This window comes from Mustelus asterias, chromosome 1 (genome assembly GCF_964213995.1).
Source record: "Mustelus asterias chromosome 1, sMusAst1.hap1.1, whole genome shotgun sequence".
Taxonomy (NCBI): Eukaryota; Metazoa; Chordata; class Chondrichthyes; order Carcharhiniformes; family Triakidae; genus Mustelus; species Mustelus asterias.
Genome location: NC_135801.1, coordinates 196617737 through 196635585, shown reverse-complemented (window position 1 = coordinate 196635585; position 17849 = coordinate 196617737). Strand labels below are relative to the sequence as shown.

At 49.5% G+C, this 17849-nt stretch overlaps 1 protein-coding gene across 1 annotated transcript in view; it reads right to left on the bottom strand.

The window, feature by feature from the left end:
* Window positions 1-9638, bottom strand: part of alms1 (ALMS1 centrosome and basal body associated protein) — a 115062-nt gene extending 105424 nt beyond the window's left edge. Inside the window, exon 1 of the mRNA XM_078200048.1 lies at window positions 9569-9638. Coding sequence (XP_078056174.1) covers window positions 9569-9638 — 70 coding nt within the window. The remainder of the gene's footprint in view (window positions 1-9568) is intronic.
* Between the last annotated feature and the right edge of the window lie 8211 nt (window positions 9639-17849).

Below are 17849 nucleotides of genomic sequence, written 5' to 3'. Positions count from 1 at the left end.
GAAAAGTATTCATTCATCACCTCGCCTATCTCTACTGACTCCATACATAAGTTCCCACTACTGTCCTTGACCGGCCCTAACCTCACCCTGGTCATTCTTTTATTCCTCACATAAGAGTAAAAAGCCTTGGGGTTTTCCTTGATCCGACCCACCAAGGACTTCTCGTGTCCCCTCCTAGCTCTCCTAAGCCGCTTTTTCAGCTCATTCCTTGCTAACTTGTAACCCTCAATCGAGCCATCTGAACCTTGTTTCCTCATCCCTACATAAGCTTCCCTCTTCCTTTTCACAAGACATTCCACCTCTTTCGTGAACCATGGTTCCCTCACTTGGCCATTTCCTCCCTACCTGACAGGGACATACCTATCAAGGACACCCAGTATTTGTTCCTTGAAAAAGTTCCACTTTTCATTAGTGCCTATCCCTGACAGTTTCTGCTCCCATCTTATGCCCCCTAATTCTTGCCTAATCGCATCATAATTACCTCTCCCCCAATTGTAAACCTTGCCCTGCCGTACGGCCCTATCCCTCTCCATTGCAATAACAAAAGACACCGAATTGTGGTCACTATCTCCAAAGTGCTCTCCCACAACCAAATCTAACACTTAGAACATAGAACATTACAGCGCAGAACAGGCCCTTCGGCCCACGATGTTGCACCGACCAGTTAAAAAAAAAAACTGTGACCCTCCAACCTAAACCAATTTCTTTTCGTCCATGAACCTATCTACGGATCTCTTAAACGCCCCCAAACTAGGCGCATTTACAACTGATGCTGGCAGGGCATTCCAATCCCTCACCACCCTCTGGGTAAAGAACCTACCCCTGACATCGGTTCTATAACTACCCCCCCTCAATTTAAAGCCATGCCCCCTCGTGCTGGATTTCTCCATCAGAGGAAAAAGGCTATCACTATCCACCCTATCTAAACCTCTAATCATCTTATATGTTTCAATAAGATCCCCTCTTAGCCGCCGCCTTTCCAGCGAAAACAATCCCAAATCCCTCAGCCTCTCCTCATAGGATCTCCCCTCCATACCAGGCAACATCCTGGTAAACCTCGTCTGCACCCTCTCCAAAGCCTCCACATCCTTCCTGTAATGTGGGGACCAGAACTGCACACAGTACTCCAAGTGCGGCCGCACCAGAGTTGTGTACAGTTGCAACATAACGCTACGACTCCTAAATTCAATCCCCCTACCAATAAACGCCAAGACACCATATGCCTTCTTAACAACCTTATCTACTTGATTCCCAACTTTCAGGGATCTATGCACACATACACCTAGATCCCTCTGCTCCTCCACACTATTCAAAGTCCTCCCGTTAGCCCTATACTCAACACATCTGTTATTCCTACCAAAGTGAATTACCTCACACTTCTCCGCATTAAACTCCATCCGCCACCTCTCGGCCCAACTTTGCAACCTGTCTAAGTCTTCCTGCAAACTACGACACCCTTCCTCACTGTCTACCACACCACCGACTTTGGTGTCATCAGCAAATTTGCTAATCCACCCAACTATACCCTCATCCAGATCATTAATAAATATTACAAACAGCAGTGGCCCCAAAACAGATCCCTGAGGTACACCACTTGTAACCGCACTCCATGATGAATATTTACTATCAACCACCACCCTCTGTTTCCTATCCGCTAGCCAATTCCTGATCCAATTTCCTAGATCACCCCCAATCCCATACATCTGCATTTTCTGCAGAAGCCTACCATGGTGAACCTTATCAAACGCCTTACTAAAATCCATATATACCACGTCCACTGCCTTGCCCCCATCCACCTCCTTGGTCACTTTCTCAAAAAACTCAATAAGGTTAGTAAGGCACGACCTACCTGCCACAAAACCATGCTGACTATCACCTATCAATTCATTACTCTCCAAATAACTATAAATCCTATCCCTTATAATTTTTTCCAACATCTTGCCGACAACAGAAGTGAGACTCACCGGTCTATAATTCCCGGGGAAGTCTCTGTTCCCCTTCTTAAACAATGGGACAACATTCGCTAACCTCCAATCTTCTGGTACTATACCAGAGGCCAACGACGACCTGAAGATCAGAGCCAGAGGCTCTGCAATCACTTCTCTTGCCTCCCAGAGAATCCTTGGATAAATCCCATCCGGACCAGGGGATTTATCTATTTTCAGACCCTCCAGAATATCCTGCACATCCTCCTTATCAACTGTAATACTGTCTATTCTACTCCCCTGCAACCCAGTGTCCTCCTCAGCTATATTCATGTCCCCTTGCGTGAACACCGAAGAGAAATATTGGTTCAATGCTTCACCAATCTCCTCCGGTTCCACACATAACTTCCCTCTGCCATCTATAACTGGCCCTAAACTTGCCCTAACCAACCTTCTGTTCTTGACATACCTATAGAACGCCTTAGGATTCTCTTTAACCCTATCCGCCAAAGTCTTCTCATGTCCCCTTTTAGCCCTTCTAAGCTCGCTCTTCAACTCCCTCTTAGCCAATCTAAAGCTTTCTAGTGCACTACCCGAGTGCTCACGTCTCATCCGAACATAAGCCTCCTTTTTCTTTTTAACCAACAAAGAAACTTTTTTGGTGCACCACGGTTCCCTAGCCCTACCAATTCCTCCTTGCCTGACAGGGACATACCTATCACAGACTCGCAGTAGCTGCTCCTTGAAAAAACTCCACATGTCGGACGTTCCCAGTCCCTGTAATCTCCTAGTCCAACCTATGTTTCCTAATTCTCTCCTAATAGCCTCATAATTACCCTTCCCCCAGCTAAAACCACTGGCCCGAGGTTCATGCCTATCCCTTTCCATCACTAAGGTGAACGTAACCGAATTGTGGTCACTATCACCAAAATGCACACCAACTTCCAAGTCTAGCACCTGGTCTGGCTCATTTCCCAGCACCAGATCCAATATAGCCTCACCTCTAGTTGGCCTGTCTACATACTGAGTCAAAAAACCTTCCTGCACGCTTTGAACAAAAACTGACCCCTCTAACGAGCTAGAGCTATAACAATTCCAGTCAATATGAGTCAAGTTAAAATCCCCCATAACAATTGCCCTATTACTTTCACTCCTAAGCAGGATTGACTCCGCAATCCTTTCCTCAACCTCTCTAGAACTTTTAGGAGGTCTATAAAAGACTCCCAACAGGGTGACCTCTCCTCTCCTATTTCTAATCTCCGCCCATACTACCTCAACAGATAAGTCCTCATCAAACCTCCTCTCTGACACTGTGATACAATCTCTGACCAATAATGCTACCCCTCCCCCTCTTCTACCTCCTTCCCTACTTCGACTAAAACATTTGAACCCCGGGACCTGCAGCATCCATTCCTGCCCCTGCTCTATCCATGTCTCTGAAATAGCCACAACATCGAAGTCCCAGGTACTGATCCACGCTGCAAGTTCACCCACTTTATTGCGAATACTCCTGGCATTGAAGTATACACATTTCAAACCCTGCTCCACCCCACCTCTGCAATGCCGTGCATTGCAGTCCCCATCCATGCATCCCTCACTTTCAGCCCCACTACTCAGGATCCCTCCCCCCCCCCGAATCAGTTTAAACCTCCCTGCATGGCCTTAGCAAATTTACCCCCCAGGATATTGGTCCCCTTCTGATTAAGGTGTAGACCATCCTTCTCATAGAGGTCACACCTTCCCCAGTACGAGCCCCAATTGCTTAAGTACCTGAACCCCTCCCTCCTGCACCATCCCCTCAGCCATGAATTCAAACCTTCCCTCTCCCTATTCCTCTCTCAACTATCCCGTGGTACAGGCAAGAGTCCAGAGATAACCACTCTGTCAGTCTTGGCCTTTAGTTTCCACCCCAACTCCATAAATCCCTGCCTAATATCCCCTTCCCCTATCCTCCCTATGTCGTGTGTCCCCACATGTACAATAACTTGTGGTTTATCTCCCTCCCCCCTAAGAGTCCTGAATACCCTGTCAGACACATCCCGGACCCCAGCCCCTGGTAGGCAACACACCAACCCTGAGTCCCTACCTTTAGTTCCGACCCTCCCATCTGTCCCCTTAATTGTGGAGTCCCCAATCACAAGGCCCAGTCTTTTACAGCCCCTAACCACCTGAGCTTTCTCACTCGGCTCACCCCCAGAGATCTGCTCTCTATGCTCAGTTGATTCCTCCTCAACTGTAGCCTCCAGCACCGAAAACCTATTATGGAGGGGAACCGCCCCAGGGGATTGTCTTCCCGATTGCTTCTTACCCCTCCTCCTGGCATTGACCCAAGCCTCATTTCTAGGAGTTACTATTTCTCTATAACTCCTATCAACTTCCACCTCCGCCTCCCGAATTATGCGGAGTTCCTCTAACTCCCCCTCCATCTCCTTTACACGCTCCTCCAGAAGCTGCAATCTAATGCACTTCTTACAACTAAAATCTCCTGAAACACTACTGGATTTCCTCACCACATACATCCCACAGGAGATGCAGCATACTGCCTGAACTGCCATCCCTGAAGCCATTACCAGCAAGAAAAAAAAGAAAACAAAAAACTTCCCCACACTTATAATTAGGTTAGAGGAGGATGGAAGGGTGGGATCCTCTACCAGTGTAGAGGATCGGGTATCTCCTCTGCACCAATTTATAGGGCTAGGGGCCCGAGAGAAAAAAAAACTACAGCTACCGGCAGGCTTCGCGATGCGGCCTTCCGGTTTCCGTTAATTACAAAAAACCTCCCGAAAATTAGACAAAAAAAACCCCCAGAATTTACTCACAGTCCGCGCTCTCTCTCTCACCGCTCACAGTCTCCACCCCGCAGGTCCGCTCCCAGAGGAACACTGAGGCCGATACCCCGAGGCGAGTACTTATAAGGTAAGTGAGAGAAAAAAAAAACTACAGCTACCGGCAGGCTTCGCGATGTGGCCTTCCGGTTTCCGTTAATTACAAAAAACCTCCCGAAAATTAGACAAAAAAAAAACCCAGAATTTACTCACAGTCCGCGCTCTCTCTCTCACCGCTCACAGTCTCCACCCCGCAGGTCCGCTCCCAGAGGAACACTGAGGCCGATACCCCGAGGCGAGTACTTATAAGGTAAGTGAGAGAAAAAAAAAACTACAGCTACCGGCAGGCTTCGCGATGCGGCCTTCCGGTTTCCGTTAATTACAAAAAACCTCCCGAAAATTAGACAAAAAAAACCCCAGAATTTACTCACAGTCCGCGCTCTCTCTCTCACCGCTCACAGTCTCCACCCCGCAGGTCCGCTCCCAGAGGTTCATTTCCCAGTACCAAATCCAATATGGCCTCACCTCTTGTCGGCCTATCCACATATTGTGTCAGGAAACCCTCCTGCACACACTGCACAAAAACTGCCCCATCCGAACTATTTGACCTACAAAGGTTCCAATCAATATTTGGAAAGTTAAAGTCCCCCATGACAACTACCCTGTGATCCCCACACATATCCATAATCTGCTTAGCAATTTCTTCCTCCACATCTCTATTACTATTTGGGGGCCTATAGTAAACTCCTAACAATGTGACCGCTCCTTTCCTATTTCTAACTTCAGCCCATATTACCTCAGTGTGCAGATCCCCCTCGAAGTGCCTTTCCGCAGCCGTTAAACTATCCTTGATTAACAATGCTACTCCTCCACCTCTTTTACCAGCTTCCCTACACTTACTGAAACATCTATACCCCGGAACGTCCAACAACCATTCCTGTCCTTGTTCTACCCACGTCTCCGTAATGGCCACAACATCATAGTCCCAACATCGTAGTACCAATCCACGCCCCAAGTTCATCTACCTTGTTCCGGATGCTCCTTGCATTGAAGTAGACACACTTCAACCCACCTTCCTGTCGACCAGTACCCACCCTTGACCTTGATACCTTCCCCAATACCTCACCACCCTCAACACTGACTTCTGGACTACAACTCCTTTTCCCACTCCCCTGACAAATTAGTTTTAACCCCCTTGAAGAGTCGTATCAAATTTCCCTCCTAGGATATTGGTGCCCCTCTGGTTCAGGTGCACCCCGTCCTGTTTGTACAGGTCCCACCTTCCCCAGAATGTGTTCCAATTATTCACGTATCTGAAACCCTCCCTCCTACACCATCCCTGCAACCACATGTTTAACTGCACTTTCTCCCTGTTCCTCAACTTGCTATCACGTGGCACCGGTAACGTACCAGAGATGACCACATGTTTTGTCTTGGCTCTCAGCTTCCAGCCCAGCTCCCGAAATTCCTGTTTTTAATCCCCGTCCCTTCTCTTACCTATGTCGTTGGTACCAATGTGTACCACGACTTGTGACTGTTTCCCCTCCCCCTTAAGAATCCGGAAAACACGGTCCGGGACATCACGGACCCTGGCATCCGGGAGGCAACATACCATCCTCTTTTGCTGCCACAGAACCTCCTATCTATCCCTCTAACTAACGGGTCCCCAATAACTATTGCCCTCCCGCTCTCCCCGTTACCCTCCCGAGCCACAGAGGCGGACACAGTGCTGGAGATCCTCTCACTGCGGCTCACCATGCTGGTTAAGTCTGTTATGATGTGGAGATGCCGGCGTTGGACTGGGGTGAACACAGTAAGAGTTTTAACAACACCAGGTTAAAGTCCAGCAGGTTTATTTGGTAGCAAATACCATTAGCTTTCGGAGCGCTGCTCCTTCGTCAGATGGAGTGGAAATGTGCTCTCAAACAGGGCACAATTCCCGTTCATTCCTGTAATTCCCGTTAGACAGGCGTTTGAGTTTCAACTTATAATGTGGTTCTAGGTTGAAAAAAGTCCTGTTGAATGTGATCTAGAATTATCAGTATAAACTTATCAAATCCCACATTGTGAAGGCTGTCCTGACAGTGCAAAGAAAATGCTGATGTGTAGTTTTGGGTGTGTGTTTTTTTTATGAAGGATTCCCTTACTGCTGTAGGCAAACACATCAGGATGTGGAATTAAGCATTGTTCTTTAAAAAAATTAACTCTTAAATTCTTTAAGAGTGGGCGGCACGGTGGCACAGTGGGCTAGCACTGCTGTCTCACAGCGGCAGGGACCCCGGACTCGATTCCCGGCTTGGGTCACTGTCTGTGGGACATGCACTTTCTCCCTGTGGGAGCCTGCACTTTCTCCCCGTGTCTGCGTGGGTTTCCTCCGGGTGCTCCGGTTTTCTCCCACATTCTGAAAGACGTGCTGGTTAGGGTGCATCGGCTAAATTCTCCTTCAGTGTACCCGAACAGACGCCAGAGTGTGGCGATTAGGGGATTTCCACAGTAACTTCATTGCAGTGTTAATGTAAGCCATTTGTGATTAATCAATAGACATTTTAGGTTCTTATTTATAGGAAAATACCCTTAGAACTCTTCATTATGGCCGTGCTTCTTTAGATGGACTCCTTCACTGAACCATTGCCCTTGACTGAGAGCAGTCAGCTCTTTAACAATCAAACATCGGACATTCCTGACCAGTGAACCTTGGCTACTCAATGTGTGAGCTTACTGAGGAGTCTGTGACCGATAGAGACAGAAAGACGGAAGTTGCAGGGCCTGCTCCTATTTCTTGTGTTGTTATTACTATAGTGCCCTTCACAAGCCCAAGCTGTCCCAATGTGATGAGCGTGAAGTTTATTTATTTATCTTTATTAGTGTCATAAGTAAGCTTACATTAACGCTGCAATGAAGTTACTGTGGAAATCCCCTGGTCGCCACACTCTGGTGCCTGTTCGGGTACACTGAGGGAGAATTTAGCATGGCCAATGCACTTAACCAGCACGTCTTTCGGACTGTGGGAGGAAACCGGAGTGTAATCACTGTAAGTGTAATGTGGAAACGTGGCAGCCAACTTATGCACAGCAGATAAATCCCACAAACAGATCATCCATTTTTTGTGATGTTTGTTTGTAGATTCTCACAGCAGTTTGTAAAAGGAATGGGCTAAATCCATTGTAGGGCAGCTGGTGGTGGAGTAATATTGTCATTGGACGAGTAATCCAGAGACCCAGGGAGCAGCGAATGCAATAAACCACTCCACCTGAAAGGAATTGATTGATTGATTTGATTTATTGTCACATATACTGGGATACAGTTTCTTGTGCGCTATACAAAGCATACCGTTCATGAAGTACATAGGGGAAAAGGAAAAGCCTAGGGTACTGAATACAGCATTGCAGCTACAGGTAGGGTGAAGATAAAGATCTCCTTAATATATGATAAGACCATTCAAATGTCTGATGACAGCAGAATGTTTGGACCCTGGGATGGTGAGCAGCGGGGAGGTGAAGGGGCAGATGTTGCACTTCCTACAATTGCATGGGAAGGTACCGCTGGAGGTGGAAGAGGTGTTGGGTGTGATTGGGGAGTGGACTAGGGTGTCTCAGAGAGAACAGTCCCTAAAGAATGCTGACAGGGGGGTGAGGGGAAGATGTGTTGAGTCGTGGCATCATGCTGGAGTTGGCAGAAATGGTGGACCATGATTCTTTGAATGTGAAGCTGGTGGGGTGAAAAGTGAGGACAAAGGGGGACTCTATCCTGGTTCTGGGAGGGAGGGAAGGGTGTGAGAGCAGTGGCGCGGGAGATGGGTCAGACAAGGTTGAGAGCTCTGTTAACCACAGTGGGTGGAAAATCACAATTAAAGAAGAATATCAGTGGCACCATTTTGGAAAGTGGCATCATCGGAACAGATGCTACGGAGGTGAAGGAACTGAGAGAATGGGATGGAGTCCTTATGCAGGATGTGGGGTGTGAACAGCTGTAGTCAAGATGGCTGTGGGAGTCGGTGGGCTTGTAATCAATTCTGGTGGACAGTCTATCACCAGAAATGGAGAGTGGTCAAGGAAGAGAAGAGAAATGTCAGAGATGGGCCATGTGAAGGTGATAGAGGGATGGAAATTGGAAGTGAAATTGATAAAGTTTTCCTGGTCCAGATGAGAGCAGGAAGCAGCACTAAAATAGCCGTCGGTGTAACAATGAAGGAGTTGTGGGAGGGGGCTGTGAGGGAGTATGTTTTCATAGAATGAATAATGGGGTCACTTATTAACTTTTTTATTTCATGGGATGTGGACAACACTGGCTAGGCCAACATGTATTGCCCATCCCTAATTGTTCTCGAGAAGGTGGTGGTGAGCTGCCCTCTTGAACCACTGCAGTCCCTGAGGTGTTGGTACACCCACAGTGCTGTTAGGGAGGGAGTTCCAGGATTTTGACCCATTGGCAGTGAAAGAAGAGCAATATATTTCCAAGTCAGAATGGTGAGTGGCTTTCAGCGGAATTTCCACGAGGTGGTGTTCCCAGATATCTGCTGTCCTTGTCCTTCTAGATGGTGGTGGCTGCGGGTTTGAATGTGCTGTCATAGGAACCTTGGTGAGTTTCTGCAGTGCATCTTGTAGATGGTACACACTGCTGTCGCTGTGCGTGGATGCTGAAGATGGTGGGTGCCACCACAGGTGGGGTGCCAATCATGTTGCCTGATTTGTCCTGGATGATGTCAAACTTCTTGAGTCAATTCCACCTTTCCACCCATCAACTCTATCAGTTCAAATGGATTAATTCTACATGTTATTAGTTCATTATTTCTACATTTTACCTTCAACCTTTACCTACAATCCCTTCCTCTCTCAATGACATCCAATGCCCAACTTCTGGTGATACTTTCTGCCTCCTTCCCATACATCTTCTTCCCTCCAAGGTCTATTTGAACCTAAGAACCCTTACTGAGTGGCACGTTAGCACACTGCTGCCTACACAGTGCCAGGGACCTGTGTTCGATTTCTGGCTTGGGTCACTGTCTGTGTGGAATTTGCACATTCTCCCCATGTCTGCATGGGTTTCCTCCAGGTGCTCCGGCTTCCCCCAACAGTCCAAAGATGTGCGGGTTAGGTGGATTGGCCATGCTAAATTGTCCCTTAGTGTCAGGGGGAATAGCTACGGTAAATGTATGGGGATATGGGGATAGGGCCTGGATGGGATTGTGGGGTCGGTGCAGACTCAATGGGCCGAATGGCCTCCTTCTGCACTGTAGGATTCTATGATTCTATAATGGTTAACAGGACCCTCTCCTCCTCTTTGCTGCTCCGAGTGCTATTGGCCTGTGTCTGACTTGCATTTATATAGCGCCTTTCATGACCACAGACCGTCTCAGAGGACTTTACAGCCAGTGGTGGGTTGTCACTGTTGGAAAGCCACAGCTGACTCTGTCCACATGGAGGATGGGGGAGGATGGGTGATGAGGGGGAGCTGGGGTAGATAAAGACCCTGGTACTAACTGACGTCAGAAAATGTTGACGCAATTACCAGATCACATAGAAACATAGAAACTAGAAGCAGGAGGAGGCCATTTGGCCCTTCGAGCCTGCTCCACCATTCATTACGATCACGGCTGATCATCCAACTCAATAGCCCAATCCTGCTTTCTCCCCATAACCTTTGATCCCATTTGCCCCAAGTGCTATATCCAGCCACCTCTTGAATACATTCAATGTTTTGGCATCAACTACTTCCTGTGGTAATGAATTCCACAGGCTCACCACTCATTGGGTGAAGAAATGTCTCCTCACCTCTGTCCTAAATGGTCTACCCCGAATCCTCAGACTGTGACCCCTGGTTCTGGACTCCCCCCACCATCGGGAACATCCTCCCTGCATCTACCCTGTCTAGTCCTGTTAGAATTTTATAAGTTTATATGAGATCCCCTCTCATTCGTCTGAACTCCAGCAAAAACAATCTTAACCTAGTCAATCTCTCCTCATACATCAGGCCCGCCATCTCCAGAATCAGCCTGGTAAACCTTTGCTTCACTCCCTCGAGAGCAAGAACATCCTTCCTCAGAAAAGGAGACCAAAACTGCACACAATACTCTAGGTGTGGCCCCACCAAGACTCTGTATAATTGCAACAACACATCCCTGCTCCTGTACTCAAAACCTCTCGCAATGAAGGACAACATACCATTTGTCTTCTTTACCGCCTGCTGCACCTGCATGCTTACCTTCAGTGACTGGTGCACAAGGACACCCAGGTCCCGCTGCACACTCCCCTCTCCCAATTTACAGCCATTCAGGTAGTAATCTGCCTTCTTGTTTTTGCTTTCAAAGTGAATAATCTCACATTTTTCTAAATTATACTGCGTCTGCCATTGATTAGCCCACTCACCCAACCTGTCCAGATTATTCTGAAGGATCTCTGCATCCGCATCCCAGTTCACCCTCCCACCCAACTTGGTATCATCTGCAAACTTTGAGATGTTACATTTTGTTCCCTCATCCAAATCATTAATATATATTGTGAATAGCTGGGGTCCCAGCACCGATCCCTGTGGCACCCCACTAGTTACTGCCTGCCAACTTGAAAAGCACCATTAATTCCTACTCTTTGTTTCCTCTCTGCCAACCAGTTTTCTATCGATCTCAATACACTTCCCCCAATCCCATGCACTTTAATCTTGCACGATAATCTCTTCTGCGGGACTTTGTCAAACGCTTTCTGAAAGTCCAAATATACCACATCGACTGGCTCCCCCTTGTCAACTCTACTGGTTACATCTTCAAAGGATTCCAACAGATTTGTCAAGCATGATTTCCCCTTCATAAATCTGACTCTGTCTGATCCTGCCACTGCTTTCTAAATGCTCTGCTATAAAGTCCTTAATAATGGATTTGAGAATTTTCCCCACTACCGATGTTAAGCTTACAGGTCCATAATTCCCTGTTTTCTCTGTACCTCCCTTTTTGAATATTGGAGTGACATTCGCTGCCCTCCAAACTGCAGGGACTATTCCAGAGTCGATAGAATCCTGGAAGATGACCACCAGTGCATCCACTATTCCTAGAGCCACTTCCTTAAGTACTCAGATGTAGATTATCAGGTCCTGGGGATTTATCCGCCTTCAATGCCATCAATTTTCCCAGCACCATTTCTCTACTAATATTGATCTCCCTCAGTTCTTCCCTCTCACTAAATCTTGCATTCTCCATTTCTGGCATCTGATTTGTGTCCTCTTTTGTGACGACAGAACCAACGTTTGTATTCATTTGCTCGGCCATTTCTTTGTCCCGTTATACAGTCCCTCATTTCTGTCTGTAGGGGGCCTACATTTGTCTTCAACCTCTTTCTCTTCACATATCTATAGTGTCAGTCTTTATGTTCCCTGCAAGCTTACTTTCGTACTGTATTTTCCCATTCTTAATCAATCCCTTGGTCCTTCTTTGCTGAATTCTAAACTGCTCCCAATCCTCAGGCCTATTATGTTTCTTGGCCAATCTGTATGCTTCTTCCTTGGATCCGACACTCTCTCTAATTTCCTTTGGAAGCGATGGATTGGCCCTGTCACCCATTTTGCTTTTGTGCCAGACAGGAATAAACAGTTGCTGCAGTTCCCCCATGCGTTCCTTGAATGTTTGCCATTGCCTATCCACTGTCATCCCTTCAAGTAACTCTCCCCAATCTATCAAGACCAACTCACGCCTCATATCCTCATAGTTTGCTTTATTAAGATTCAGCACCCTAGTCTCCGAATCAACTACTTCACTCTCCATCTTGATAAAAAATTCTATCATGTTATGGTCGCTCATCCCCAAGGGGTCTTGTACAGCTAGATTGGCAATGATTCCCATCTCATTACACAGTACCCAGTCTAAGATGGCCTGCTCTCTAATTGGTTCCTCCACATATTGCCAAGAAAACCATCCTGTAAACACTCCAGGAATACCTCCTCTGCGGCATTGTGGCTAATTTGATTTGCCCAATCTATGTACAGATTAAAATCACCCATGATCACCTATATTCCCTTATCACATGCATGTCTAATTTTGTGTTTAATGCCATTCCCAACATCACCACTGCAGTTTGGGGGTATATATATGACAACCCCCACTAATGTTTTTTGCCCCTTGGTAACTCTACCCATACAGACGCCATGTTGTCAGAGCTAATATCCTCTCTCACTATTGTGTTAATTTCCTCTTTAACCAGCAGTGCCATTCCACCAGCTTTTCCTTTATGCCTGTCCTTCCTAAATATTGAATACCCTGGGACATTCAATTCCCACCCCTGGTCACCCTGCAGCCATGTCTCCATAAGCCGAATTATATCATACCCGTTTACATCTATCTGCACTATTAGTTCATCCACTTTATTGGAAGTGCTCTGCGCATTAAGGCACAGAACCTTTCAGCTTGTCTTTTTAACATTGTTTGCCTTGCTCCCAATATTTTTCTCGAGAGCCCTGTTTGAACTTTGTCCTTGGTTTCTCTGCCTATCACTTTTCTTATTCCCTTTTCTACCTTTTGTTTTTGTCCTTGCTCTTTCCTTCTGACTCCTTACATAGGTTCCCATCTCCCTGGCATATCAACCCTCCCCACTGCTCTACCAAACAGTCCCTCTCGGACATCAGTCCCAGTTCTGCCCAGGTGTAACCCGTCCAATTTGTATAGGTCTGAATCTTGCTGTGTAGAAATTGGCTGCCATGTTTCCTTTATTATGACAGATACGACACTTGAAAAAATAAAATTATTTTTTGGCTGTGAAGATTTTTAATATGTCCAGTGGTTGTGACAAGTGCTAATTAGAACAAAGAAAACTGCAGCAGAGGAACAGGCCCTTCGGCCCTCCAAGCCTGCACCGACCATGCTGCCCGACTGAACTAAAACCCCCTACCCTTCCGGACACCATATCCCTCAATTACAAGTTAAAGTTTATTTTGTATTTGTCACAAATAAGGCTTACATTAACACTGCACTGAAGTTATTGTGAAATTCCCCTAGTCGCCACACTTCACGAAGGAGAGGGGCGTGTTAACCGGGAGTGTCTCGGAGGGAGGTGTTGACCCGTTAGAGAAAATCTCCATTACAAGAGAGGAAGTGTTAGGTTTTTTAGGGAACATTAAAACTGACAAAGCCCCAGGGCCTGATGGCATCTATCCTCGACTGCTCAGGGAGACGAGAGGTGAAATTGCTGGGCCTCTGACGGAAATCTTTGTCGCTTCTTTGGACACGGGTGAGGTCCCTGAGGATTGGAGGATAGCGAATGTGGTCCCGTTGTTTAAGAAGGGTAGCAGGGATAACCCAGGAAATTATAGGCCGGTGAGCTTGACGTCCGTGGTAGGGAAGTTGTTGGAGAGGATTCTTAGAGACAGGATGTATGTGCATTTAGAACGGAACAATCTCATTAGTGACAGACAGCATGGTTTTGTAAGAGGGAGGTCGTGCCTTACAAATTTGGTGGAGTTTTTTGAGGAAGTGACAAAAACGGTTGATGAAGGAAGGGCCGTGGATGTCGTCTATATGGATTTCAGTAAGGCATTTGACAAAGTCCCACATGGCAGGTTGGTTAAGAAGGTTAAGGCTCATGGGATACAAGGAGAAGTGGCTAGATGGGTGGAGAACTGGCTTGGCCATAGGAGACAGAGGGTAGTGGTCGAAGGGTCTTTTTCCGGCTGGAGGTCTGTGACCAGTGGTGTTCCGCAGGGCTCTGTACTGGGACCTCTGCTATTTGTGATATATATAAATGATTTGGAAGAAGGTGTAACTGGTGTAATCAGCAAGTTTGCGGATGACACGAAGATGGCTGGAATTGCGGATAGCGAAGAGCATTGTCGGGCAATACAGCAGGATATAGATAGGCTGGAAAATTGGGCGGAGAGGTGGCAGATGGAATTTAATCTGGATAAATGCGAAGTGATGCAGTTTGGAAGAAATAATGTAGGGAGGAGTTATACAATAAATGGCAGAGTCATCAGGAGTATAGAAACACAGAGGGACCTAGGTGTGCAAGTCCACAAATCCTTGAAGGTGGCAACACAGGTGGAGAAGGTGGTGAAGAAGGCATATGGTATGCTTGCCTTTATAGGACGGGGTATAGAGTATAAAAGCTGGAGTCTGATGATGCAGCTGTATAGAACGCTGGTTAGGCCACATTTGGAGTACTGCGTCCAGTTCTGGTCGCCGCACTACCAGAAGGACGTGGAGGCATTGGAGAGAGTGCAGAGAAGGTGTACCAGGATGTTGCCTGGTATGGAGGGTCTTAGCTATGAGGAGAGATTGGGTAGACTGGGGTTGTTCTCCTTGGAAAGACGGAGAATGAGGGGAGATCTAATAGAGGTATACAAGATTATGAAGGGTATAGATAGGGTGAACAGTGGGAAGCTTTTTCCCAGGTCGGAGGTGACGATCACGAGGGGTCACGGGCTCAAGCTGAGAGGGGCGAAGTATAACTCAGACATCAGAGGGACGTTTTTTACACAGAGGGTGGTGGGGGCCTGGAATGCGCTGCCAAGTAGGGTGGTGGAGGCAGGCACGCTGACATCGTTTAAGACTTACCTGGATAGTCACATGAGCAGCCTGGGAATGGAGGGATACAAACGATTGGTCTAGTTGGACCAAGGAGCGGCACAGGCTTGGAGGGCCGAAGGGCCTGTTTCCTGTGCTGTACTGTTCTTTGTTCGGTGCTTGGTCGTGTCAATGCACCCTAACCAGCATGTCTTTCAGACTGAGAGAGGAAACTGGAGCACCCGGAGGAAACCCACGCTGACACGGGGAGAATGTGCAAACTCCGCACAGACAGTGACCCAAGCTGGGAATCAAACCCAGGTCTTTGGTGCTGTGAGGCAGCAGTGCTAACCTCTGTGCCACCATGCCGCCCATCCTATTCATGTATTTGTCAAGTCGCCCACTATCATATCAGCTTCCACTACCTCCCCTTCCAGCACCCCAGGCACCCACCACCCTCTGTGTAAAAAACATGCCTTGTACATCTCCTTTAAACTTTGCCCCTTGCACCTTAAACCTATGCCCCCGAGTAATTGACTCTTCTAGCCTGGAAAAAAGCTTCTGACTATCCACTCTGTCCATGCCCCTCATAATCTTGTGTACCCTCTCCAAAGCCTCCACATCCTTTTGGTAGTGTGGCGACCAGAACTGAACACTATATTCCAAGTGCGGCCGAACTAAGGTTCTATAAAGTTGGAGCATGACTGGCCAATTGTTATACTCAATGCCCCAGCAGATGAAGGCAAGCATGCTGTATGCTGCTTGACTACCTAAAGAAACCTTTCCTTCTGCAAGAGCAGACAAGGCTCTGATGCAATGCTTGTTCCTGCCTGTCACAAAGATGGCGGCGTCCAATCTGTCACAGCGTCTGAGTGAACATGCGCAGTACAATCTCCTGGCGCGCTCCGCGACATTTCCGCTTCCGGCGGGGTTGTTGTGAGGCGCGGGGCCCAAGGGCTGAGGGAGAGGGACAGAGGCCGGAGACAGAGACACAGAGAGAGCCCGGGGGCCAGGCCCGGGCCCGCTGGGGAGGGCCAGCAGCGGCCTCACCGGAGGGAGGCCGCCCCGACCGGCCGGGGCCTGCGGGCCCCACACCCACCGCGGCGGCTTCAGGAGCCCCGGCCTCTCCTCCCCACACAGCGGCCGCCATGAGCGGCAGAGGCCGCGACCAAAACCAACCGATCTGGTGGCTGGAGGATGGTGAGAAAGCGGGGAATGGGGGGGGGGGGGGAGAGAGAGAGGGATGTGAGGGGGGGGGGGGGGAGAGAGGGATGTGAGGGGGGGGGGGGAGAGAGGGATGTGAGGGGGGGGGGGAGAGAGGGATGTGAGGGGGGGGGGGGGGGAGAGAGGGATGTGAGGGGGGGGGGGGAGAGAGGGATGTGAGGGGGGGGGGGGGAGAGAGGGATGTGAGGGGGGGGGGGGGAGAGAGGGATGTGGGGGGGGGGGAGAGAGAGGGATGTGAGGGGGGGGGGAGAGAGGGATGTGGGGGGGGGGGAGAGAGGGGATGGGGGGGGGGGGGAGAGAGAGGGATGTGAGGGGGGGGAGAGAGGGATGTGAGGGGGGGGGGAGAGGGATGTGGGGGGGGGGGGGGAGAGAGAGGGATGGGGGGGGGGGGGAGAGAGAGGGATGTGAGGGGGGGGGAGAGAGGGATGTGAGGGGGGGGGGAGAGGGATGTGGGGGGGGGAGAGAGGGATGTGAGGGGGGGGGGGAGAGAGAGGGATGTGAGGGGGGGGGAGAGAGGGATGTGAGGGGGGGGGAGAGAGGGATGTGAGGGGGGGGGAGAGAGGGATGTGAGGGGGGGGGAGAGAGGGATGTGAGGGGGGGGGAGAGAGAGGGATGTGAGGGGGGGGAGGAGAGGGGATGTGAGGGGGGGAGAGAGGGATGTGAGGGGGGGAGAGAGAGAGGGATGTGAGGGGGGGGGAGAGAGGGATGTGAGGGGGGGGGAAGAGAGGGGATGTGAGGGGGGGGGGGAGAGGAGGGATGTGAGGGGGGGGGAGAGAGGGATGTGGGGGGGGGAGAGAGAGGGATGTGAGGGGGGGGGAGAGAGGGATGTGAGGGGGGGAGAGAGAGGGATGTGAGGGGGGGGAGAGAGGGATGTGAGGGGGGGGGAGAGAGAGGGATGTGAGGGGGGGGGGGAGAGAGAGGGATGTGAGGGGGGGGAGAGAGGGATGTGAGGGGGGGAGAGAGAGGGATGTGAGGGGGGGAGAGAGAGGGATGTGAGGGGGGGGAGAGAGAGGGATGTGAGGGGGGGAGAGAGGGATGTGAGGGGGGGGGGAGAGAGGGATGTGAGGGGGGGGGGAGAGAGAGGGATGTGAGGGGGGGGAGAGAGTGAGGGATGTGAGGGGGGGGAGAGAGAGGGATGTGAGGGGGGGGAGAGAGGGATGGAGGGGGGGGGGGGAGGGATGTGAGGGGGGGGGAGAGAGAGGATGGGGTGGGGGGGGGGGAGAGAGAGGGATGTGAGGGGGGGAGGAGAGGGGGGAGAGGGGTGGGGTGGGGGGGGGGGGTGTGTGGGTGGGGTGGGGGGGGTGTCAGATGATGATCGAGTGGGCGAAGAACGAAGGGGGGGGGGGGGGAGTGGTGGAGGTGGTGACACACCAAGATACTGAAAGAGAGAGAAAAAAA